The sequence below is a fragment of the Mesoplodon densirostris genome, chromosome 10 (assembly GCF_025265405.1).
Source record: "Mesoplodon densirostris isolate mMesDen1 chromosome 10, mMesDen1 primary haplotype, whole genome shotgun sequence".
NCBI classification, from domain to species: domain Eukaryota; kingdom Metazoa; phylum Chordata; class Mammalia; order Artiodactyla; family Ziphiidae; genus Mesoplodon; species Mesoplodon densirostris.
Window position 1 is genome coordinate 62428501 of NC_082670.1, and position 27082 is coordinate 62455582.

The following is a 27082-nucleotide window of genomic DNA, read 5'->3' on the forward strand; positions in this document are numbered from 1 at the left end:
AGCAGAATTAAGAGCCGGTGATTTACATTCACAGTTCTTTGCTACTCAAAGCCTGGCACAGGAACATAACACGCTCACACCTGTGAGTTTGTCAGACACAGTCTTTGCCCCCTCGCACACCTCCCAAATTAGAATCTGCAGTTTAACCAGTTAAGCCTGTTTAACCTCAAGTGATTTGCATTCCTATGCACATTAAAGTTGGAGAAGCTCTGCCCAGGGCTCCTGCCAAGCAAACTGGCCCAATGCGGAAGGAGGTAAAGCACTCAGGAAACAGAGCTCCAAGAATAGGCCCCCAACCGGAGGACGGAAGAGATCTCCTTGCTACAGGCTCTGTGTTGTGGCTCTCAGAGAAATCAGGTAGTGGCCGAGGTGGATTGAGCCTCAGGGAGCTGGGCAGGACTTCAAAACAGAGCTGCTCTCTGAGCAGAGCAAACAGAGCAAAGAGACTGCTTCTGCAGCGGTGCAAACGCTGGAGGGGCCGATCTGCTGGATCTGTTTGACCACACCAGTCTGGGTGCTGTCCACGTTAGCTGCGGTCCCATTGCATAAGCACACCCCAAACAGAACCTGCTTGAGCTCCTCTGTGATGGGTACACTGTGCTCTCAAACAGACTGTAAAACAAAAAATGTTGCTCACCATCCAGTTTTATAAGGATTAAGTCATTTGCCAATGCAGCTGCTGACCGACAGTGCACCCTAGGAGGAATTCCGGATGAAAACCAGGATGAGGCGCTCTGTGCTTTGGAAAAACAGGCCCCTCAGACAGATGTGTATCTCAGGAAGAATTTTAATGAGTCTGGATTCTTTCATTTTCCCAAACATAGAAAAAGCACTAAAATAATTAACTGAGATATCTGTTCCTTGTGACCTTTCACTGAGATGTATGCTTGACAGCATATATTCCCTAGACAAAATCATATGTGTACTGGCTTCTCCTCTATCTCTGTGGAGCAGCTCTCTCAGAGCTACTGAGAGGATGTCTTCTGGGCTATAGTCCTCAATAAAACCCAATCTACCAGCTCTTATGTTGTGTGTTTTTCTTTCAGGTGATGAGACAAAACTCAAAACTCTTTCCTGTGTGTGGTTGCAGATGTTCAATCCCTTACCCACTCACCCACTCCTTGGAGACAAGTTACTAAGAACATTATTTCAGAAGGAAAACTGTATAGACAAGCAGTTCCCACTTTCCTTTTTAAGTGTGTTGGATATTTTCCAGTTCTCCCCCATATTCACTCTCAATCCTTCTCAACGCTGTCCTGAGACCTGAGAAGCTGACCTTCTTCCACCAGCTTCCAGTTGAGTCATGTTGACTTAAAGAAAAACACACAACATAAGAGTTGTGAGTTTACGTTTTGTTCAGGGTCTTGCTGAGGACTAGAGACCAGGAGACAGCCTCTCAGTAGCTCTGATGAACTTCTCTGAAGAGGTGGGGGGGAACCAGTTCATATATGGTTTTTTCCTTTTCTTTTGGCTAGGAAATGCATGTAGCCAAGCATACATCATGGTAAAAGACTACTGCTAATCACAAAGAACAGATATCTCAAGTTAATAATTTCATTGCTTTTCTATGTAGGGGAAGATGCAAGAATCTGGGGTCATTGAAATTCTTCCTGAGATATACATTTAACTATCTAGGGGCCTGTTTATCCAAAGCACAGAGTGCCTTATCTCTTTTTCATCCTGAATTCCTCTCAGGGTGCAGAGTGCAGTGGGTTGCAACTTAACCCTTATATAATTGGGTGATGAGAGATACTCTTTGTTCACAGTTGGGCCAGTGGCAGGCCCTGGCAGGAGATCAAAGGGAGAGTCAGGAAACATTACCCCAGCTCACTGTGCTGGACCATGGGGTTGGGCGTGTCCCTGAACTGAAGGCCACAGCTTCCGTCAGGTTGCCTGCTCCTAGGGGTGGTAATAGTTTCCAAATATCGCTAGCCCAGGGGTTTTGTACCACCTCATGTTGTGTTTTCTTAACAATTACACTTTTTTGTGTGTGTGGTGGGGGGCGCGCCACGAGGCATATGGGATCTTAGTTCCACGACCAGGGATCAAACCTGCGCCCCCTGCAGTGAAAGCGCAGAGCCTCAATCACTGGACCACCAGGGAAGTCCCCAATTACACTTTTTATATGTTGCTGCTTGAACCCTCCTCACTTATGCTGTGCCGTTGGTTTCTCTTCCATCTCATCAATAGCTCTCTGGTGCCAGGATCCATTCTCTCTTTCCATCCTTGGTGGCTGGGGCATTGACAAAGAACCTGGGGTGGTTCAGACGACTGGAACAGAGCCTCAGCGCACGGATAAGCATCCCTCCTACTGAAACATCAGTTGGCAACATGCTGAGGCCTGGCACTAGGATGCATGTACCAGAGGGCAACCGGACAGCTACCTGGCCCCTTGACACAGCAGCTTGCACGTGTCCTCCAATGGCAGCAGGTTGTCTTTACGGCATTGGCTCCACACCCTCCAGGTTCTCTGATGCTGTCGATAGAAGACATTTGTCCTACAGGGACTGGGCAGTCTCCTGATGTGACTTCAGCCCTTCTTCAAGCAGCCCCTCTCTCCCCAAACCTACTCCTCCAGGATTCCACATATTGGCAAATAGTACCATTGTTCACCCACTAGGTAAGCCTTGTTAGAAGTCACCCATAAGATAAAAGAGCTGGAAGCTGTGGGAAGGTAGAGTTTTGTGTGCCTGTGGGCTGGGAATAAGCAAGTACCCCTGGTTGTGGTGGTGATGGGGGAAGAGACTGTCCTGGAACAGAGCCTCCCTGAGCATCTGGTTCCCCTTGTTGAAAGGGGCCCCAGGGAGTAATGAGTGGTCCCCTTAACAGCTCCTTCTGGCCAGCCTGGTCAGTATTTTGACTCCTGGCTTTGTCACCGGAAAGAGACCCATAACTGCACAGAGGCTAACCTACTTTCTCTTTTTGTTCCCACGCCACAATCTGCTAATCTATGCCACAGCCATGCTTGCTTAATAGAAAGGAAGGCAGAAGGCCACATAAGCAAAACCGAAGAACCGGCCCGAGCCAGAAAGGCCCAAGATGGCAAAAGTCAACTCTCCTGAACCGGTTCTAGTCTGACCACGAGGGCAGCACCTGTGCAATGAGATGGAAGTGTGTGAAAGCTGCCCTTGCTTCATTACCATGCTAGGATCACTGCCCAAAGTGGAGACTTGCACTTTGCTAGGCACAGCTAGTGCTGACTGCAAGGGAGCCCAGAGGAATGCTCTTGCTCCTGCTGTTTCTGGAAATCTCCACCTCTTCCCCCAAATTCTGATGGCACACCCACCTCTTACCCCTTAAAAGTTGCAGGCTTCCCTCCCTCAAGGGGAAGGGGGCTTCAGAACAGGAGGCACCCCTCCTCATTCCTTGATCAACAAATAAAGTTTCTGCTCTGCTGAACCTGGTCTCATTCTATTGAGCCAGTAGCACCTAGCAAGGAAAGACCCAGTTGGGGTCCACTCAAGCAGCTGGGGATAAGAAACAGCTTTGATATCATTCTTCCCTGGAGTGAAGCCCTGCACACACATGGGAAGGGGTGTAGGAAAACAGGACAAGACTGATAGAGATCTGGGGCACGAACAGAAGGCAGGCGTCCAGCGGGTTAGGTTAGGTGGGGAGTGTGGGGGACAAGCCTACGGGCTGGGCTCAGAGGTCGCCCAGAAAGGCACTAGGGCCTGGGAGAAGCCGAGACGTTGGCCCTCCCTGCTTCCTAGAGGGGCCTAGAGGCCCGGAGCGGCATGCGCGTGCGCGATACGGACCAGCGGAGTGCCCGGAAAGGGGGCTAGCGTGGGGCGGGTCGTGCAGTCCGGGGACGGAGAGTCTCGCAACCGCGGGCGTCGGTGAGCGGGGCAACAGGGGGCGTCGGGGGCTGCCGTGCGGGCGCGGGGTTCCCGGGAGGCGGCGGGTGAGGCTTGGCCTGGAGGCTGCCCCCGGGCGGGGGTCTGGCCAGGGAGCCCGACCCGCCCCGGTGAGGGCGTATCTGCCTACGCTTCGCTTCCCGGGGCGCGAATTTGGAGTAATGGTTTCTGTGTTTTATCACTTCTCCCAATTATGCAAACAAAGCGTATTCATTACAGGTAATTAGATGACGCGGGTGAGCGTAAGAAAAGTAAAAGTAACTGCAGTCCGTTAATGTTTTTGTCTGGAGGCTTCCTGACCTTTTAAAATTTGTGCATGATTATGCAAACTCTTATACGTATATGTAAATTTTAAACTACGAAACAGGATCCTACTATTGCTTAAAATTTTTCTAGTATTGTAATAAAACAGTATTGTGATAATATATGCATAACATTTACCATATGCTACATAAAAATTTACCATTTTAACCATTTAAAGTGTATAATTCAGTAGCATTAAGTACATTCATACTGTTGCTTCTTGAAAATTATATCTTCAACTTCCGGAATGCATTTGTTCCTTTATTGGTTAAAATTGATGCCAGCATTATGACACCACTGAGATATATATTTGCAAGTATAGTTAAAATAAAACATTTTGTTTGCAGTTTATTTCGTATAATACACATTACATGAAGCTGTAAATGCTGAGCAAGTGACGTTTGTGCAGAAAAATAGCAAATTCTTTATTAGGGTGATTATTTCTATTTTCAAAATAAAAGTAGTGTCTATAAAATGCAGTTTTTAAGTACAAGTAACAGCACTAACCTAAAACCACTCTACTGTCGTCTGACATATAGGCTTAAGAAATAAGAAAATAAGGGCCTCCCTGGTGGCGCAGTGGTTGGGAGTCCGCCTGCCGATGCAGGGGACACGGGTTCGTGCCCCGATCCCGGAGGATCCCACATGCCGCGGAGCGGCTGGGCCCGCGAGCCATGGCCGCGGGGCCTGTGTGTCCGGAGCCTGTGCTCCGCAACGGGAGAGGCCACAGCAGTGAGAGGCCCGCGTACAGCAAAAAAAAAAAAAAAAAAAAAAAAAGAAATAAGAAAATAGTCTCCTTCCTAAGTTAAAAGTGGTGGCAAGGAAAAGAACACCATCCTCTTTCAAACTGTTTGCGAGTCTGTCACCAACCAGGGTTCTTGGCCTCCTTAATCAATAGAAATTGAGAAGAGGCCTGACAAGAAATTCAGGCAAGGCAGCAGGAGGGAGCGAAAACAAGTAACAGGTTCCTTTGCTTGCTCCCTGAAGCGGCGGCGGGGGGGGGGGTCTTACTTGGGGTGAGGGTAGAGGTAGGTCTGGGGGTCCCAAATGAGGGGTGGCTTCGGTGGTCTACCCACCCTTGGTGGTGCTGTGTGCAGGGTACATGGGCTATACTCTGCTTTTGCTCCCAGCTCCTCAGAAGTGGCAGTTGGGTTTTTGGTCTTTTTGTATCTTGTTCATAATTTGCCCCAGCTGCGCCTGGAAGCAGTGATTTTTAGCCCCTTATAGTTTCTTTGTGTTTTGTTGGTGGAGGAGATGTTTGTCCAGGTGCAGGCACTGCAGCGAAGGGTCCCAGGTCCCAGCCTATCTCACTTCCAAACTGAAAACTCCTTAATGTTTGGTCGCTTATTTTGCAAGGAAGTAATTTGCTTAGGGATTTCAGGGAGTTTCCATTTGTTATACTCATGTGTATATGTGTGCATTTTCAGGGACTAACAGATGAGGCTGCTCTTGCATGTTGTTCTCAATGCTGAAGAAAGGCAGACAAATTTTGGTTTAAAAATAAGCCAAAAAGATGGGATTGTTTTGAAGATAAACCTCTATATGTACTTATAAGGAAGGGAAACTGACAAAAACATGAAAAATAGTAGCTATGCCAAGGTTAAGATTTCTGTGGCTCTGGTATCCAGGAAGTATTAGTGCATGAGCATTCTATGCTGTCATTCTCCAGAGAAAAAATACAGAAAATGTAGTAAAATATAAGTCATTTTACTTTGCAATCTTCAGTATTTTTAATATCAGAAACTGTCTGAAAGAGGTCCCTCAGGTGAGTCGTCATGTGCTCTAGACTGAATTTTTGAGCTTATACTTTTTCTGCCCTGATTTTAGGCCTCTTATCCTCTTTCCTTGTTTTATTATATTACGTAAGACCTGTTGCTGTCTTTATTTCATTGTCTGCTCATAAGCTACTCAAGGCCGTGCTTTTTGTCTGCTTTATTCACTGCAGAGACCTTAGTGCCTAGGACATAGTAGGTGCTCAGTAAATATTTGTTAAATTAATGAAAGAAAGAATACAAATTGGAGATGATAATCATTGACAGTATTCAGTGCCCTTATTGCCAAGTTAATCCATAATATCTAGACATTAATATTTCTAGATAGAAACAAACACAGTAACAACTCAGACTTCTTCAGTTTAAAAACCTTTTTATTTGGGGACTTCCCTGGTGGTCCAGTGATTAAGACTCAGTGTTCCAATGCGGGGGGCATGGGTTCAATCCCTGGACAGGGAACTAAGATCCCACATGCTGCATGGTGCGGCCAAAAAAAAAAAAAACCTTTTTATTTTGACTAATTGTAGACTCACAGAGGGTGTCTGAACTTTACAGAGTTCCCTTATATCTTTACCTGTTTTACCTAAAGGTCGTATCTTGCATAGCCATAGTATAGCCATCAAACTTAAGAAATTTACAGGGGTCCAATACTGTTAATTAAAGTGCTGATTTATTTAGGGTTCATCACTGTCTCACTAATGTTCTTTTTCTGTTCCACGATCCAATCTAGAATCCCTCATTCCATTTAATTGTCATGTCTTCTTGTTCTCCTTCAGTCTGTGACAGTTCCTCAGTTTTACTTGTTTTTCACGATCTTGACACTTTTGAAGTATTTTATATTTGTAATTTTAGAATGACCCTCTCGATTTGGTTGTCAGATGTTCTCGTGCTTAGATTGAGGATGATGTCAATATGTCTTCTTACTAGTGATACTACTTTTGATCCAGTATTTCTGCCAAGTTTTATCACTGTAAAGTTGCTGTCTTTCCTTTGTAATTAGTAATTATTTTGAGGAAGACATTTTGAGACTTTGCATAGAAATATCCTTTCTCCTCAACTTTCAGCCACTAATTAGCATTTCTTGGTGGATCTTGTCTGTAGCAGTTATTATTGTGGTGTTCTTCTAGGTGCCTTTCATTTCTATTTTTTCTTCTACATTTATTAACTGGAATTCTTTGTGAGGAAGAGTTGTGCCTTTTCTCCCTTTTGTTTATTTACTTAATTATATCAGTTACATCAGTGTGTGATCAGTGTTTATTTTGGGGGTTTATTGCATGTATTGTTATTTATTTTGTGGCTTAAGTTATTCTGAGTTTGGCCATTGGGAGCTCTTTCAAGTTGGCTTCTGTTTCCCCTTACATGCTTCCATCCTGTTGTGTGTCTTTCTCTGATTTTCAGGCACCACAGTTACTCATCTTGTATTTTTACCTCCCCCAGCCCTGGAGTCAACCATTTCTGCAAGGATTTCTGGTTTCATTCATTGTAGAGTGGTACTTAGACACCAAATTTTGGGCACTAGGTTGAGCTTATTTTTTAATTGGCAAATTAGTATAAATATTATTTTAACATTTTAAATGTGTAAATTGAAGTATAGTTGATTTACAGTGTTGCACCAATCTCTGCTGTACAGCAGAGTGACTCAGTTAAACACATATAGACTTCTCTTTTAAAATACTCTTTTCCATAATGGTTCATCACAGGATATTGAATATATTTCCCTCTGCTCTACAGTGGGATCTTGTTGTTTATCCATCCTATATATAATCATTTACATCTGCTAATCCCAAACTCCCAGTCCTTCCCTCCCCCAGCCCCATCCCCCTTGGTAACCACAAGCCTGTTCTCTATGTCTGTGGGTCTGTTTCTATTTTGTAGATAGGTTCATTTGTGCCATATATTAGATTCCACATATAAGTGATATCATATGATATTTGTTTCTCTTTCTGACTTACTTGACTTAGTATGATAATCTCTAGTTGTATCCATGTTGTTGCAAATGGCATTATTTCGTAGAAGCAATCTTTAGTGGCAATTGCCTTAGAAACTTATTTACTTACTATCAGCGTATAAAGTAAACCTTATGTACACTCTCACTGGGCAGGAAAAGCATGAGAACAAGAGACTACTTAATGAGGATTTTAAAAGGAAATCAAAATTACATTGCATATAAGCTGATAAAAGAAAATGACAGAAAGAAGAAAATGTCCCTGAAAAATGCCCACATGATTGCTTGGGATTTCCCCTGTTCTTTTGAAAGCCATTTTCATTTGGGAATGAAACTGGGCGGAGAGATGAAGCTCTATGGGAGAAGAGGCCTGCTCCATCTCAGGTTGCCCCCCCAGGCCTGGGGGCTCCCATTGTGGTATAATCTTAACAAGTTGATGAATGAAGCTTTTCTTCTGTCCTCAGAAGCTAGTTGGGACCTGGAAGGAACCCTGAGGCATTAGGATACCTGAATTTAATTGGGCAGTTTCAGCTCACTGGCCCCATCTCTTTACTATGCTGTGGGGCTTTCATTCAGACTTCGAAAGGCCCAAGAGGTCATTAACTTTTTTTTTTTAAAGGAATGGTTTTCTTTTAAAAAATTTTTTTGGCTGTGTCGGGTCTTAGTTGTGACATGTGGGATCTTTGTCTCAGCATGTAGGAATTGTGCTGCACTGGCTTCTCTCTAGTTGTGGTGCTCGGGCTCCATGGCGTATTGGCTCTCTAGTTGTGGCGTGCGGGCTTAGTTGCCCCACGGCATGTGAGGTCTTAGTTCCTTGACCAGGGATTGAACCATCGTCCCCTGCATTGGAAGGCAGATTCTTTAACACTGGACCACCGGGGAAGTCCCAGGAAGTACTAACTTTTATCCAAGTTCATAGTTGCAGGGGCTGGGCTCAGAGGGCTGGAATCTTTTGCCATATACACAGGCAGTTGCCCTCATTTTTCTGTTGGTCCGTCTTCTCATCACCTCTTTACAAATATTTCACTGACCTCTTTGGACATTTCTGCAGCAGCTGCTTCAGAACAGGTCGGCTTGGAGGCTTATGTTTGGTGCTGACTTCCCTGTGGGTCTCAATTTCCGGAGACAGGTCAGTGCCATTTACATTTCCCGCTGGGTGCGTTTCTTCAAAATATTTCCCTCTGGTCTCCAGTTGATTCTGTTGCGTCTCACTCCCGGATTTCTCTGCACCTGAGTGTCCTTCTCTTCCCCAGTCTGTTCTGCAAGTTTGGCTGGGAAAGTCTCTCACCTCTTTCTCTGACTCTCAGCTCCCTCCTGAGCAGCTCCCGTTGGTGCTGCTGCGGCTCAGCAAGGCTGGAGCCTGCCCCTGCCGCTCCGGAAGCACCTTTCCTCTTCAGCCTCCTCTTGTTGTTGTGTCTTCAAGTCTCTTTTTATAGGCCTGCAGTTATGTACCTTATCACTTCTCAGTTTTCCTTTGCTTTTGTTTTCTCTGTGTATTTATTTTCCTTACCCCACCCCCTTCTTTCACAGCAAAGTTTCATTTCTCTGCCAGAACTTCAGCAGCTTCCAAAGTAGTTCTTCAATTGATTCTCCATCCCCTTGTAGCAGCACTGCAGTTTCTTTTATCCGAGTGATGACAGGCTTTCTGGTGTGAGCCTTCTTCCCATCTCAGTTTACGGTTGTCTCTTTTTTGTCAGTCCTAGTAGTGCTCGCTGAGTCCAGGAGACATTGCCTAGGTATTGGTTTGTAGCAAATATAGGAGATGATGGACTCTGTTTTAATCGTGGATGAAGGTAGTGATTTTTTTTGAAATTTGCTTAACCATGGTGGGAAACAGAGGGTTCCATGCTCTCAGGGAAAGCTAGCCGTCATCTGTGATTTGGTACACAGAGCAGTGGGGCCAGTTTGCAACAGGTGCCAAGGCCTGCTGTCAATATAATTTTCATATATAGTCTGAGGTGCGGGTCTAACTTCATTCTTTTGTATGAGTACATCCAGTTGTCCCAGCACCATTTGTTGAAGAGTCTCTTTCCCCTTTAAGTGGTCTTGGGACTTCGTCAAAAATAAGTTGACTGTAGATGTATCGGTTTATTTCTGGACTCTTAATTTATTTCACTGGTATATGTCTATCCTTATGCCAGTATCACACTGTCTTGATTAGTGCTGCTTTGTCAAATGTTTTGAAATTGTGAAGTGTGAATCCTTCAACTTTTTTTTTTTTTTTTTTTTGGCTGTGCCGTGCAGCTTGTGGGATCTTATTTCCCTGACCAGGGATTGAACCCAGGCGATGGCAGTGAAAGTGCCAAGTCCTAACCACTGGACCGCCAGGGAATTCCCTCAGCTTATTTTTATTTTTCAAGTTTCTTTTGCCTTGTACTGGAACTCTTGAATTTTCAGTGAATTTTTTTATTATCAGCTTGTCAATTTCTGCAAAGGAACCAGCTGGGTTTCTGAAAGGGATTGTGTTGAATCTGAATATCAATTTGGGGAATATCGGTTAGATGTGGGTTTAAAGAAAAGAGAATGTAAATTAAAGGTTTTGACTGATGTCTGGAATCATTAACAAAACGTGGGAAGATAGGAAATGAAGATAGTAAGAAGATGCGTTTTTGACACTGAGTTTATGCTACTATGGAACACCAGATGAAATGTTCAGTAGGCAATTAGAGCTTGTGTTAGATGTGGAGGAGAGAACAAGGAACTGTGAGAGCAGCATTAGAGAATGAGATTTCTGAGAGATGGAAAGGAGAACCTCTGAGACCTGAACACCTACAGTGTCCGTGATGAGAGGGCAAGTGAAGGAAGAGAAGCCAGGGAATGAGGGGCAGAGAGGTGAGGGGGAGGCCAGGCAGGCTGCTGCTGGGGAAGTCATGGGAGAGAAGGTGGTCAGAAGTGTAGCTTCCTTCCGAGAGTGGGAGAGAGAGGGCTGGAAGGAACCGCCAGTTCGGTTTGAACAGGGACCTTCTTGCCTCCAGGAAAAGTTCACAGCTCACAAAGGATAATGCCTTTATGGAACAGGGATGAGGGTCTGTGTGTGTGGAGCCACCTGGGTTCTCCTGAATCCACTTGCTGGGATACAGACCTCATTGGAGCCAAGAGCAGGGCTGGTCCCACTCAGAGCTTTCTTTCCTCCCTCAGCTCAGCATGCTTCCCTGGTGCCTGCCCTTCCCCAAGTGGGGAACGTAGGAGACCAAGCAGCGGCAACTGTGCTCCGGATGGTCAGGCCCCAGGTGAGCTTCTTGAGTTCCAAGTCTGTGGCCCAGGAATAGCTAGAGCTCATCTCCAGGCCTCTGGCCCATTCTGAGTCTGCTCCTGTGGCTTCCCTGCCTAACTGCTTCCCCTGGAGCTGCTCCCGTCCACTGAGTTCATTGACTGTATCTTGCCCTGGACTTCTCCTCTTATTAACGTGTCCTTTCAGCTTCCCACCCTCCCCCCACCCCTTTTGCCACCAGGGCCCCGACCCTGTGCTCTCAGTGCCTCTAATGACTCTGCCCCTCAGACTGGGAATGTCCCTGAGCAGTAGAAACTTGTCATTCCACGAGGCTGCAGTGTTCGAGTTCCTGTCTGTGGACTATACTCAGCAAAAGTGGAAAGGTCTGGCACTCAGCCAGAGAGCCCTGTACTGGAACATGGTGCTGGAAAATTGCTGCAGCCTGGCCTCACTGGGTAATGACTCTGTTCCCCGGTACTTAGAGTCTGTCTTCTTTACACTTTCTTTGGTATATTCATTTTCTTTTTAAACTTTTTATTATGAAAATACAAAAAGACAAAGGGAGAGAATAGTATAATGAACCCCTCTCCTTCATCACCCACTTTAATAGTTATTAACATTCTCCTTATTATTCACTGAGCTGGGCCAGTTTATTAGAGTTTGTAGTTGGAGGGAGTAGAGTGCCATTCAGTTAGTTATTGAACGTGATGAGCTAAGTTACTTACAGTAAGTGAGCAGTTGTTGTAAGCAATGAGCTAAGTTACTTACAGTAAGACTAAAGGAATGGACGCCCTGAACAGACTGACCAGCTATAGACCAGACTTCAGGAAACGAAGTCTTCTGGGGACCTGGGGACCTGGGAACCTCAACAGTGGAAGTGAAAGGATTTTTACACCAGTGTCGTAAGACAGCTGTGCCCTGCGTATCCGTTTTCTCCTCCCACTGATACCCATTCTCTTTACTCTGAATCTTTTTTCCCCCTCCAAGCTCCTTCTTAAGTAGACTTTGTGTTTCCTCCTATGTTCTGCTTGCTGTGGCTCCTGATGGTTGCCTTCTCTCCATGCATCGTTTCAGCTTGAGCTCTTACTTGTAATTTCCTTAGTTTTTCCTACCTTCCATTCAGAATTTATGTAGAAAGGGACTCCAAGGGTGGTTCAGCTATTAAATATCATCTTTGTTTGAGCAGAGCTTTGGCCCAGGCCATGCAGAGGCGGATGACCAATCTACAGATAAGCTACACTGGGGTCTAGTGCTTGGCCCTGTTCCAGTCACCTGTTGTCCATCATGGGATGAGCTGGGTTGCTTGGCACAAAGCATGGTTGCCTCAGCTTCCCCTTCAGAAAGACTGGGGCAGGGCTGCTTCCTGGAAGGGGCTGTTGTCAGGGCAGGTTCTGGGGTTGACCGGTCTAGGACAGTAGCCTACTCTGGAGAGGGTGAGCTTAGAATCAAGGAACCAAATATCTTTAACTTTCCGTATGCTAAGGTAGTATGATGGCTTGCCGCCTTGGTTAAGATGTGATTGAAAGGAACCAATATTTCTGTGTTTAGCTATGACCGTGATTGCTCTGCCTTCTCCCAACTTTTGTATTCAAAAATTCTAGAATTCAAAAGCAGATACTCTGCTGGTCAGTCTCATTATGACTCCAGATTATCAAGATACAAAACATGTATTTTGATTTACGTTTCAAATTATAAAAATTAATTTTTATAGGAGTGCCTACTGGCACCTACCAGTCCAGTGCTCCAGGGACTAGGGGATACCTAATTTTACAGCTTTGCTTTCCCTTTCAGTACTTTTCCCCAGTATTTCTCTACCCATGGCTTCTCCAAATCTTGTCACTGTCCTGTTATACCAGAATCACTTCTTTATGTACACTTTTTCCTAATCACATCCTCATAATATAAATTTCCCTTCTACTCTCAGGTTTGCCCACATTGTTTCTCATATTTGTTTTGAGGTATTTGCCACCACTCTCTCTCCCCAACATCTTTGCTGAGAACTGTGGAACCATACAATGTCATGGTTGGAAAGGACCTTAGGGTTCCTCATTTTACTAAGGAGACATCGCATCTAAGTGACTTCTGGGAGATCACACCATGCTTTACAGTCTGGTCTCTTGCCTTTCAACTGGCCTATTCACCTGGCTGAGCTGGCTCAGCATCCCTCTGTCCTGAGGGCTGTTCTTCCGCCCGCCTCCACTGACCAGCTTCCCTTCTTTGTTTTTCTGTCCATGAAGAAAAATTTGAGCCATTTCCCATTTTCTCTCCTGTTCTTAATTTGTCTCCTCATTCCTTACCTGTAATGTGAAGTTTTTTCAAGTACATAGACTCCTGATGATTCTCTTTCTTCAGTAGGACAAGAAATGAGTGAAAGTTGTTTTCTTCTTTCTTTTGGCAGCAGGTGAGAACAGGATGGAGAGTTCAGAGTTGCCTCCAAAGCAGGAAATTTCTAAAGTTTTGAAGTCATCTAATAGGACCTCAGTAGTACTCTGTGGAATGATTCCCGGAGGACCAGAATCTGGAGATGCCTGTGAAGAGGCTTTAGAGAAGCTAGAAGTTCAACCCTCAGGTGAACAAGGGACCAGACTGGAAAGCGATTTCTTGGAAATAACACAGGAAGATAAAAATAAATCCACAAAAGATGGGTGTGATGAATATAAGGAACTTGGGGGACATTCAGACCTGTCTTCCAGTCCTGCAGAACATCAGGGAGTTCTGAAGGGGCAGAAATTCTATCGATGTGATGAATGTGGCAAAGCTTTTAATTGGAGTTCTCACCTCATTGGGCATCAGAGAATCCACACTGGGGAGAAACCCTATGAGTGCAATGAGTGTGGCAAGGCCTTCAGGCAGACCTCTCAGCTCATAGTCCATCTCAGAATCCACACAGGGGAAAAGCCCTATGAATGCAGTGACTGTGGAAAGACCTATCGCCATAGCTCCCATCTCATTCAACACCAGAGACTCCATACTGGGGAGAAACCGTATAAATGTATTGAATGTGGAAAAGCTTTCAATGAGAGTTCCAAACTCTTTGACCACCAGAGAACCCATACTGGGGAGAAACCATATGGATGCAATGAATGTGGAGCAGTCTTTAGTCGGAGTAAAAGCCTTGTCCGCCATCAGGTACTTCACACTGGTGAGAAACCTTACAAGTGTAATGAGTGTGGGAAAGCTTTCTGTTCTAACAGAAGTCTTATTGACCATCAGAGAATCCACACTGGGGAGAAGCCTTATGAGTGTAATGAATGTGGCAAGGCCTTCAGTCGAAGTAAATGTCTTATTCGACATCAGAGCCTCCACACTGGGGAAAAACCATTCAAATGCAGTGAGTGTGGGAAAGCTTTTAATCAGATCTCTCAACTTGCTGACCATGAGCGAATTCATACTGGAGAAAAACCCTTTGAATGTAATGAGTGTGGTAAGGCATTCAGTCTGAGTAAATGTCTCATTAGACATCAGAGACTTCACACGGGTGAAAAGCCCTATAAATGCAATGAGTGTGGAAAATCCTTCAATCAAAACTCATACCTCATTATTCATCAGAGAATTCACACTGGTGAGAAACCTTATGAATGTAATGAATGTGGGAAGGTCTTCAGTCATAATTCTAGCCTTATGGTACATCAGAGAACCCATACTGGGGAGAAACCATATAAATGCAAAGATTGTGAGAAAGCCTTTCGTGACAGCTCACAACTCACTGTGCACCAAAGAGTTCACACTGGAGAGAAACCCTATGAATGTATTGAGTGTGGGAAAGCCTTCAGTCAGCGTTCTACTTTCAATCACCACCAGCGAACTCACACTGGAGAAAAGCACTCAGGTCTGGCTCGGTCTGTTTCTTAAGGCATGATTCTCTAAGACAGCAAGGAACTCTGAGTTAAGGTTTCTATATAAGAAGTATGCTCACCCTGGTCTCCTCTTGGAACCACTAATCCAAGTGGATCATTCCCTAAATGCTCTCTGGTGGTCAGGAAGGTGGGAGAGTGGGAGTAACAGTACCGTCCTTCCCCACTAAGGATTACACATTTCATGTGCTTGTAGGTTTCCTTTTTCTTTCACCTTTTTTTTTTTTTTTTTTTTTTTTTTGGCCACGCCATGCGGCTTGCAGGGGAGCTTTCCCGCCCAGGGATCAACCCATGCCCTGAGCAGTGAAAGCAAGGAGTCCTAACCAGTGGACCACCAGGGAATTCCCTTCTTTCACTTAAAAAAAAAATTAAACTCTATCTTGTTTCTTAATTATTTGTCCCATAATTATATTCTTAAGGAAAGAGATATTTCCTTATTCTATTCCATCTCCTCCATTTTACCATTTATATAAAGTCATTCTCCAAGACTCTGAGTCATTCTTTCTACCTCTTGAATGTGGCCCTTTTAAAACTACTTTAATCTAGACTCTCATCACTTGTGTTCTCTACCTAGAAAAGCTTTTCTTCCTGTTGGCCAATCTGTGTCCCTTGAACCTTTAAGATCTAGGTCATCTCTGAAGGACTTTCTTCTTCAAATGCTCCTTTTTTCCTCCTAACCTGTTGATTGACCTCAGTGTTTTGAATTAACCTGTGCTATAATTTGCAATTGTTATATAATTGCCTTGTCAATTCTCAACCTAATGCCCCTTTGTGTCCTTTTATACTAACTTCATGTTGCCTTTGAGGTTGGGTATAGTATCTATTTCTTTTAGCATATAGATAATACTTTGCATATTCTAGTTGTTAAATAGCTTTTAAAAACTCACCTCTCCAACTGAACCATGCTTAAAGTGGGCATGAACTCCCCTTTCACCACCAGACCTAAAATTTCTAAAGATGGGTATCATAGTATATCACATACAAAGGCCTCATTCGTATCATCTCCTTGTGTCCTTTAGAGTCTTACTACTGTTACCTCAGCCTCGGAGAGTTAATGGATTTGTGTTTGAGTGTGTGCATGTGTGTGTTTGTATGTATGTATCTAGGTATTGGAGGCAGCTGTCATGTTCCAGTGATAATGTACTTTGTCATGAACATGGACTCCAGTTCTGTACTAGCTTTCTCCACCCTGCTGTCTAAGTAAACAAGAACAGCATCAAAGTTTACTGCAAAGAAGACTCAACTTCCATGGAAATTTCAACTCCTAGCATTCTTGGATGATTGGAATGAACAGTAATGAAGTTTGTGACAAGATAATAGAGTCACACCATTCTGATTTCCTTACCAACTAGTTCTAGATGCCTGCAACTGTCATCTGATTTTTAGGTGAGAGGTGTATGCTTAATTATTGTGATTATCTTCTGGGCCAACTTTCATACCTCAAAGGCATAAGAAAATCTTTTCAGGGGATTTCCTCTTCTGCAGTCATGTATCAGACACAAGTTTTTCTTTCCATCCTTGTAGTAGGGCCTCAATGCTAGGGGAACTTTGCCCCTGGTAGCTACCCCCTTCCTCTTAGCAGTATGACAGGATCAGCAGTGTGGCAGAGGAGGAGGTGGTTAGAGGGACAATGATCAGGCACATAACCTAGAGGAGAGAGATTTTTGTGAGCTGTGATTTATGTCTCTGAGACAGTGGAGAAGAAGGGGAAGAGAGTTGAGGCTCAAGAAAATAAGAATTAGATATGATTCTGGGTGAGGCATCTCAGAAAAGGTTAGAGTGTTTATTAGGAGCCTAAAAAATTACCGAACCGAGGACAGAACTGGAAATTTGCCATTTGTGAGTATTTTAAATTTCTGTTATAGCTATATTTTTGGTGTTTATTTTCATTTTTTTTAAACCGATAGGACTTTCTTTTTTAAAGTGTTTTACTTTGGAAGCTCCCAGATTCCAGGGGAGAGCCTAACCCTATATGAACACACAGGTCCAGCCCTCTACTCTGATTTCAACATGACTGGTTATGTCTTTAGTAGAGAACCCTCTGTCGAGTATTGTAATTTTTTATCTTCTGGTTCTGCTCATACCGTACCACACTAAGTCTCTGGAGGGAGGGATCCAGCACTGTTCATAACCCTGTTAGCTGACCACCACCCGTCCGAGTTAGGTGCTAAGTAGCAGTGAATGTCCTCACTTGCTAGAAAAGCACTCAGGCTCTTGGTTGGAGGAAAAGGGGCTATGTTTGAAAGCCACACCTCAATTTCTACTGGTTATTGCTAGTATTATAATAATTAGTGATTTAAAAAAAATTTACTTGGATCCAGTTACCTTGCTAGTTTTTTTTTTTTTTTTTTTTTTTTTTTTTTTTTGTGGTACACGGGCCTCTCACTGTTGTGGCCTCTCCTGTTGGGGAGCACAGGCTCTGGACGCGCAGGCTCAGCGGCCATAGCTCACGGGCCCAGCTGCTCCGCAGCATGTGGGATCTTCCTGGACCGGGGCATGAACCTGTGTCCCCTGCATCAGCAAGCGGACTCTCAACCACTGCGCCACCAGGGAAGCCTTTAGATTAGTTGTTGTTTGAAGAGTTTTTCAGTTTCACTTCCTTGCTTTTCTAGGTATACAATAAATAACGATTAGTGTTCTCTTAATTCTAATCTGTATGCCACTTAATGTTGTGCGTGAGCACAAATATTTTAAAAATGTTGAATAGTGAATAACAGGCATTCAGTGTCTTGTTCCTAACTTTCAGGAGAAAGGTTTTTTAGGATTTCACAGTTTTATATGGCATTCACTCTCATTGTTTCTGATAAATATTCTACTCTGGGAAGTTTTCTTCTGTTCCTGTTTTTAGAAGAAGCAATATGTTATAGTGGTAAAGAGCACAGATTTTGTGCCTGGAAGCCTAGGTTCAAATCCTGCCTCCACCACTTTCTTGAGGTGTGTGATCCTGGGCAAGTTGCTTTGCTTCCTTTTGTCTTCCATGTGTAAAATGGAGCTACCTCATAGGGCCTTGAGGATAAAATCAGTTCTTAAGTGTAACACACTTGAAACAATACTTGGCATGTAGTATACCCTATAGCAAATTATTATTATACTTAAGTTTTTATTAGGAATGGATGCTAAGTTCTGTCAGACTTTTTAAAATCTGTTGGTGTAATGTTATGGTTTTATCCTTTTCAGAATCGATTTTGCTGGCAAGTTTCCAAATGAAATTTCCTTGTGTTCCTGGAATAAAATCCATTTTTTTGTGGTGATTTTATTTTATTTTTTAAATACAGAACTAGATTCAATTTGCTTTGCAAAAGGAATTTGGAAGTTTTGTTTTTTTCTCTTTTATTACCTGGAAGAGTTTGCATAATGAGGGGATTATTCTTTGAAGCATAATAATAACTGGGCCTGATCCCTTTTTGGGAGGAAGGGGATTGGGAGGGACATATCTTTAGCAGCTGTCTTAGTTTGGGTTGCTATAACAAAATACCGTAGACTGGGTGGCTTAAACAACAGACATTTATTCCTTACAGTTCTGGAGGCTGGGAAGTCCAAGATCAAGTTGCCAACATGGTCAGGTTCTGGTAAAGATCCTTTGAGTCTTAGCTGCCGTCACCTTCTTGCTATAGCCTCACATTGTAAAGAAAGAGAGCAGCTCTCTGTCTCTTCCTCTTCTAATAGGGACATTACTTCCATCATGAATGCCCTACCCACGTAAACTAATCTAACCCCAGTTACTTCCCAAAGGCCCAACTCTACATACCATCACCCTGGGGATTAGGGCTTTAATATATGAATTTCAAGGAGGCAAACATTTGGTCCATAAGTTCTGAGTCCGGCTTCCCCAAATTCATGTTCTCCTCATTTGCAAAATAAGTTAATTCCATCCCAACAGCCCCAAAGTCTTAATTCAGCATTAACTCTGAAGTCCACAAAGTCTCATCTAAATCAGATATGGGTGAGATTTGAGCTATGATTCCTCCTGAGGCAGAGTTCCTCTCCAGCTGTGAACCTGTGAAACCAGACAGGTTATGTGCTTCCAAAATACAGTGCTGGGACAGTTAAAGGATCAACATTGTATGTTGAAAAAACCTGCAGTTCTTCCCTACTGTGTCACCTTCACTACTCACAACGTTTCAGTTCTTACACTTGAGGTCACCAGATGTGTGGGTGTCTTCCCCCACACTAATTCTCTGCAACACCAGCTGGGTGTCTTCCTATTTAACTCAATTCTGACACTACGTGGAAATAGATCGCACAGCTTAAGGGCTTAGTCTCATAAGACTCACACATACCTCATCCCCCCACCCCACCCCCACCAACTTTAGATACTAGTTCCAAGCCCAAGTTATCACCTGTGTTACTGACCAACCAGCTATAGATCAGAGGTTCCAACAACCCCCTCTTTGGGTTTTGCTAGAGTGGCTCACGGAACTCAGGAAAACAGTTTACTTACGTTTACCAGTTTATTATAAAGGTATATGATAAAGGATACATATGAATAACCAGATGAAGAGATACATAGGGTAAGGTCTGGAAAGGTCCTGAGCACAAGAGCTTCTGTCCCTGTGGAGTCAGGATGTGTCACCCACTGGGGAGCTCTCTGAACCTCGTTCTATTGGGATTATTATGGAGGCTTTGTCGTGTAGGCATGGTCAATCATTAAGTCCATTCCCAGCCCTTCTCTCTTATCAGGAGAACGGGACTGGGGGAAGGGGGCTGAAAATTCCGAGCTCTGAATCATGGCGTGGTCTTTCTGGTGACCAGCTTTCATCCAGGAGCTCACCCAGAGTTGCTTTATTAGAATAAAAGATGCTCCTATCACTTAGGAAATTACAAAGGTTTCAGGACCCCTGTGTCAAGAACCAGGGTCAAAGACCAAATATTAGAATAAAAGATGCTCCTAGAGCTCTTATGACTTAGAAAATTACAGGGGTTTCAGGGGCTCTGTGCCAGGAACTGGGGGCAGAGACCATTGTAATCTCACACATTCCAATTTCAAAAAGGAGAAATCGGAAGAAAGTGTGCTAGGGCCTGAGCAAGTCCAAAACTTAGCAAAGCAAGTTACATGAGATCTTAAGGCTCAAGAATTAACTTTTTGGTCGGTCCTCTGCCCTCCAGGACCACTGGGGTGATGGTCCCACCTTCTGGATGCTCTGGGGAGCATCCAGAGCTCAGACAGAGTCAGAGCTCCAGGGGAGTCTATCCCAAGGCTCCAGGTGGATCTGCACCCATGGCTTCTGTGGAAGCTGTCTGGTCTGTTTGAAACTGAGGTGGTAAACCCTGATCATCTCTGAATCACCTTTAGGGTTATTCTTCCTTTGTCTTGAAGAATAAGCACACTTTTGCAATCTGTCTTCATTTCTCATTTTAGGACTTCAGATGCAGTCAAATTGGAGGTTAGGGCTTCAACATGTTAATTTAGGGGGTGCACAATTTAGTCCATAGCAATACCTCAATTCCTCTGCAGTACACTGCCAGTGGTAGGCCTAGATCTGCAGCAAGCCCAGTTATCCCTAGAACTACTTTTCATCCACTGTGTTGACGTCCTCATTGCTGGCCTGACCAAGAAACAAGTTGACCAGTCCGTACACAAGGTTGTAGATCTTATGACATGCAGGAAGGGCCGACAACACTGACGAGATGCAGGGACCTGCTCAAAAGTGCAGTTTCTGGGAGCCACCTGGGCCAGTAATCGGAGTATTCCTGATAAAGTCAGCCGAAAACTGCTGTCCTTGGCAGCCCCCACCAGCAAGAGAGAGCCTCCATAACTGGTAGGCCTTCTTGGCTATCAGAGGTAACATGTATCAAATCTGGGTATTCTTTTGGTCCTTTATGTCATGGTTACCCACAAGACAGCCATCCTTGGATGGGATCCCCAACAGCAGCAGACTCTAGAGGCTGTGCAAGATGCATTGGCATGGACCCCGTCATTGGGACCAATGGTGCTTGCCAGCCTTCTGGAGCTCCACATCTTGGCGATTTACTTGTGAGGATTGGAGCCTATGGCAACAAGAGGCTGCTACTTGCGTACGTAGGCCCCTTGGGTTTTGGACCGGTGAATACTGAAGATAGCTGCCAGATACACCCCCTTCAAATGGCAACTCCTAGCTGGTTTTTGGCCCTAATGGAAACAGAGCTCCTGACCACCAAAACCCTGTATGTGACCTTAAGACCTGAGCTGTCCATCCTCAAGTGAGTACTCACTTATCCTACTAATAAAATAGGACAGGCTCATCAAAATGCTATCATTAAATGGAAATACTACATCCAAGATCAAGCCTGAGTGGGATTCCAGGGTGTCAGCCAACTCCATGAAGTAGCTGCCTTTCCAGAAAAGGCTGAACAGGCTGTAGGCTCTCGCCACTCCCTTAGTGAAGTGCAGCCCACGGCTCAAAGATGTTCCAGCTGATGGTATGGTTTGTGTTTGCACTTTTTTTTAATGAGTTGGTCAGTCAGAGGCAGCCAGAAGAGGAGACAGAGGAGAGGCACAGGAGAAAAAAAGACCCAAACTTTATTATACTCACTGATCCTAGAGACAGGAGGCATGGCACTCCACGCTGGACCACGTGGGTAAGCCACCAGGGTGGTGAAGAGTCAGGGGTCAGGAGTGAGGGGAAGGTTTAGGTCATGGTCTTTACAGGGATTTTCAAGGGAAAGGCAAGGCAGGATTTGATGGGTTTGGGGCTGAAGGGGTGGTTCCTAGTTGCCTAGCACCTGGCCCTGGGATGATAAAGGCAGAGGAATATTGTCTCCTGGGGTGTATGGGCCAGTAGAGGTGGTGAGGCTCTGGACTGGTTAGTTTGCATATCAAAGACATGCCTCTGGCTGGGACATTTGCTACCTCTAAGAATTGGCTAGCCCTAGGAAGGGCAGTCTCCCCAGCCAGAATGGTTTTCTTGGGGGGGATGTCAAACATCATAGCATACAGAAAATTAAAAAAATATTTAAGTACAATCAGTCCCCTGAAATTTTGGCATCATGTTAACGAAAGTTTGGGGTGATGATAATGGAGATGTTTAGAGAGTAGGGCAAAGTTGCCCTAAACAGCATAGAAAAGATTTTATTACGAGAGTAGAATAGAGGAACATTCTATTCTAGAATGTAGAATTATAAGGAATTATAATGTCGAATTATAAGGAATCTCTGCAGGCCAACCCATAACTAAGTTTCCCATTTTTATGGCATTAGCCAAGAAAAATAGATTTGAAATTTTGGGAGTCTAATATCCTCAAGGTTAAGAAAAACAACCAATCACAAACAAGTCACTGGGTTTTCCCAAATAAATTCAACCACTTCAGCTATAGCCAATCAAGCAATTTCCTTGCTTTTCTTCCTTGTCCTCTCTATAAAAAACCTTGCATCTAGCTCCTGTTGGTGGAGTGGTCCTAATTACTTCCAGGTCGGTGCTGATTTGAATTGATGTTTGCTCAAATAAACTCTTAAAAATTTTAATGTCTCAATTTATCTTTTAACAGTACCAACTGTTGGTGATGTTAAAGGGACATAGAAATTGTCATGACTCCTAGTGGAAATAGGCTGAGTTTTTTTGTTTGTTTGTTCTGTTTTGTTTTTGTTTTCTGGCCGAACCTTGTGGCTTGTGGGATCTTAGTTCAATGACCAGGGATTGAACCCGGGCCCTCGGCCGTGAAAGCGTGGAGTCCTAACCACTGGACCGCCAAGGAAGTCCCAAGTCTGAGTATTTTAGTGAGAAATCTTGTATTGCTTGGAGAACAGCGTGAACACTCAATTTGGAATGTAAAGATAAAACTCAGAATTGGTCCCTTCCATCCAGGAGCTCTCAAGCCAGCAAGGGGCATAAGATCTATAAAAACATAAATATGGCATAGGCTGAACGTAAGAAGTATCACAAGAGAAAAAACCTGGCTTAGATTTAGAGAATGTTCGTTTATTTCTTCAACAAGTGTTTACTGAGCATCTGCTATGTACCAAGTGCTATTCTAAGTATTTGCTGTGTGGCTGAAGCACGGACTCTAGTTTGTCAGCTCCATTTTAGGCCTGCAGTCCCCTTTCTGCATGACGGAGCTTTAGCCTACTCACAAGAAATGCACCCAAGCTAGATATGTTCCCTATCAATTTTTTTTTCTTTTTTAAAAAAATTTATTTGGTTGCACCAGTCTTAGTTGCAGCACGTGAGCCCCTTAGTTGTGGCAGGCGGGCTCCTCAGTTGCCGCTCGGCAGCTCCTTTTTTGTCACACGCGGGCTCCTTAGTTGTGGCATGCATGTGGGATCTAGTTCCCTGACCAGGGATGGAACCCGGGCCCCCTGCATTGGGAACATGGAGTTTTATCCACTGTGCCACCAGGGAAGTCCCTCCCTATCAATTCTTACCTTTGCCTTCCTCTGATCCTAGAACTGGAATAATGCCTTTTGCTGATACAGATGGTTAATGATCCCTGAGGAATAATGGTCATGAGTCCCCCAGGGGGAGGAGAAACCTCCGGTCCGGTTGATATGAATGTGCTTCTTCATTAGTGGTCAGATTCTATCTTTGGCTTTGGCTCAATGTTTTACCAAGGCTCTTGCCCCAGAATCATACTCCTGCCCCTTCCTTGAATAGAAACCAATTATCTCAGTTTCAGAAGGAAGCTGCAAAGAGAAAAAAAACACGGACTACTTAGAACCACCTAGGCCCAAGATGGTGGAAGATTTGACTTCCAGTAGATCTTGAGCCTCATTATACACTCATTGTAATACATTAGGATGCTAAAAGACACACCCACCAGCACCGTGACAGTTGACAATTGCCATGACAACAACCGGAAAAACCCATTCAAGGACTGAAAAGGCGTGTTGCATCAGTTCCGCATCCAAACCATACCCCTGTTCTTAGATAAGTCATAACTATTCCTCCCACTCTTTCTAATTCCCTACCTTTAACCTCCACCCTCCTATGTATTTGGCGTCTCTGCCCGAACTGGGTTGAGAAGTTGATTTGTGAACTAGGTTTCTGGTTCTCCATTCTTTGGCCATTGAATAAAGCTTCTGCTGTTCTGGTCTCAGCATTGGTTTCATAATTGGCTGCATGAATCTAATCGGGAAAAGAACCTCCCTGGCTGAGACAAAAGGTCGCGGGTCCAGTCAACCAATTTGGGAATACTTTGAATCCCCCTGTACCTCTTTCAGCGGCACTGAGTACAGCTGCTAATGCCTCTGGATGGTCATCTGCCTGATCCTTCCTGTATGCAAATTACCTACAACATACTTCATAATTGCACTTTATGGAGTTGCCTGCTTCATTTCTTTGGTCTCAAAGTTCCTTCTCAGTTCAGAGGTTATTGTGGAGCTTAACAATAGAACAGCCATCTTAGTCTGGGGAGGTCATTTCAAGATAAGACAATTGCACCCTCCCCCAATGGAAAATTACCAGCAGTCACAAGCAGTTGGCGGTCCTGGAAGAGTGAACAACGACACACCCAGCCCTAACCACCACATGGGTGGAACATTAATCCCAGGGTGACCAGAAGGGACGACAAAAGAAGTCCAGTTTCTCTCCCCCGGGGGCAGACCTCCTCTTGGTCTCACCCGCTGCACCCTTGCAGTGTACTCAGTAAATCTCGCTTTCTACCCTTGCTTCTGACTCGGTAAATTCTTTTACAGCTCGAGTTGCTGGCCCCATCACTTCACCCTGCGGCGGTTATCATTACATACCCCTGCCATCCAACACTTGGAATACAGCGATAAACAAAAACAGATTCCATAGTCTTTCTTCCCCATGTCTATGGCCTGACACAAAGATAGACAAATCCCTTACCCATTACCAATAGGGTTTCAACTCCCCATGAGAGCCTTCCTGACGCTGTCTCTACCCCTGCACCCAGAGGCATACCATAATCTTTTTGGAGGAAGGTAGGGGAGGGTTTAGAGGGGTAAGGGATGGGGGAAGTATGTGTGTGAATTCCTGGTAAGGGAAGGGGGGCTGAATTCCATTTTAAATCCTTTTTAGTACTACTTAAAGTATCAGTATTTCTTTGATATAAGTTAGACAGTAGTTAAAAAATTCACTTACAAACATCACTTTGTAAAAGAGACCACATTTTTTGATTTCCTGTTTTTTCCCCCACAAAGAGGGGCTCAGGGTTTGTGACCAGAAGGAGTGAAAATCCCACCAGGACAATTTTCTTTCTGTCACTTGGCTACAGCTGATTCTCAGTTGTACATTCTGACCTTTCTTCGGCCACAGTCCAGACCCCCATCCTCTCTCACCATACCCACACTTATCTCTTCACATTTCAAAATAGGAGGTAAAGGAAATTCCCTGGCAGTCCAGTGGTTAGGACTCCCAGCTTCCACTGTTGCGAGCTTGGGTTCGATCCCTGGTCAGGGAATTAAGAACCCCACAAGTCTCGTGGTGCAGCCAAAAATAAAAAAATTAACAAAATAGAAGGTAAAAATTAAGGGGGACCTTTCCCCCTTCTTTTTCAAAGTCAGAAAGCTGATGCATTTTAAATTTGAAAACACGCAGATGAACAAAACCCTTCAGCCCGTGGCTTTTGCACACTGCAGGGAATCAGGATAAAAGGAAGGATCCTGCACTCCCAGGTTGTCAACTTTGGCTACCTGTTGGGATCACCTGGGGAGTTAAAGAAGTGGGAAAGCTTGGGCCCCACCCACAAAGCTCTGCGCTTAATTGATGTGTAATATAAATGCTTTAAGAGCTCTCCAGGGGATTATACTGTGCAGCAGAATTAAGAGCCGGTGATTTACATTCACAGTTCTTTGCTACTTAAAGCCTGGTACAGGAACACAACACGCTCACACCTGTGAGTTTGTCAGACATAGTCTTTGCCCCCTCGCACACCTCCCAAATTAGAATCTGCAGTTTAACCAATTAAGCCTGTTTAACCTCAAGTGATTTGCATTCTTATGCACATTAAAGTTGGAGAAGCTCTGCCCAGGGCTCCTGCCAAGCAAACTGGCCCAATGTGGAAGGAGGTAAAGCACTCAGGAAACAGAGCTCCAAGAATAGGCCCCCAACCGGAGGACGGAAGAGATCTCCTTGCTACAGGCTCTGTGTTGTGGCTCTCAGAGAAATCAGGTAGTGGCCGAGGTGGATTGAGCCTCAGGGAGCTGGGCAGGACTTCAAAACAGAGCTGCTCTCTGAGCAGAGCAAACAGAGCAAAGAGACTGCTTCTGCAGCGGTGCAAACGCTGGAGGGGCCGATCTGCTGGATCTGTTTGACCACACCAGTCCGGGTGCTGTCCACGTTAGCTGCGGTCCCGTTGCATAAGCACACCCCAGACACAGAACCTGCTCGAGTTCCTCTGTGATGGGAACACCGTGTTCTCAAACAGACAAAACAAACAACTCTTTCCTTTGAGCGGTTATGAATTTTCATTTCCTACCCCCCCACTCCCTTCAGCCCCACCCCTATGGCGACAAGTTATCTGGAACATTATTTGTCGAACAGTAATTAGTACCAAGGCTGCAAAGAACTGTTGACTTATAGAAAGACACAAAGTTAGTGTTTGAGTTTTATCTGGGGTCTTGCTGAGGACTAAAGCCTAGGAGAGAGCCACTCAGCTCTGATGAACTGCTCTGAAGAGGTAGGGGAGAAGCCAGTTTATATATGGCTAGGAAATAAGTGTAGTCAAGCGTACATCTTGGTACAGAATTTCATATGCGTGCACCAAAAGAAAAAGATACTGCAAATCGTAAAGAACAGACGTCTCAAGTTAATAGTTTTAGTGCTTTTCTATGTATGGGAAGTTTCAGAAATCCAGGGCCATTAAAATTTTTCCTGAGATATACATCTAGCTATCTATGGGCCTGCTTGTTCATGTGTATCCAAAGCACAAGGTGCCTCATCCTGTTTTTTTCTTTAAATTCCTCCTGGAGTGCAACTGTCAGGCCAGCAACTGCAGTGGGTTATGACTTAACCCTTGCAGAATTGGGTGGTGAGCAACACTCTTTGGCTTAGCGATCCTAATTTTTCTGTGTCCATAGAACAAAGAACTTTATTTGGGGTCTTGGGAATTGCAAATTGGGAGACACAGATTTGGGTAAAACCGAAAGAGTGTTCTGAAGAAGAGGAAGAATCAGGGGCTTATAAAGGCAAAAGCCGCAAGATTGTTAAAGTTGTCTTGCAAGAATTATGGTTGGCTCTAATGCAAAAAGGAAATATTTGCCCTTAA

The 27082-nt window shown here is 44.4% G+C and overlaps 1 protein-coding gene across 1 annotated transcript; it reads left to right on the top strand.

The window, feature by feature from the left end:
- Positions 1-3775: 3775 nt before the first annotated feature.
- On the top strand, positions 3776-17255 carry ZNF852 (zinc finger protein 852). The gene is made up of 2 exons (XM_060109636.1): positions 3776-3839; positions 13490-17255. The coding sequence occupies exon 2, from the start codon at positions 13501-13503 to the stop codon at positions 14938-14940; it is 1440 nt and encodes a 479-aa protein (XP_059965619.1). The 5' UTR covers positions 3776-3839; positions 13490-13500; the 3' UTR covers positions 14941-17255.
- Positions 17256-27082: the final 9827 nt, after the last annotated feature.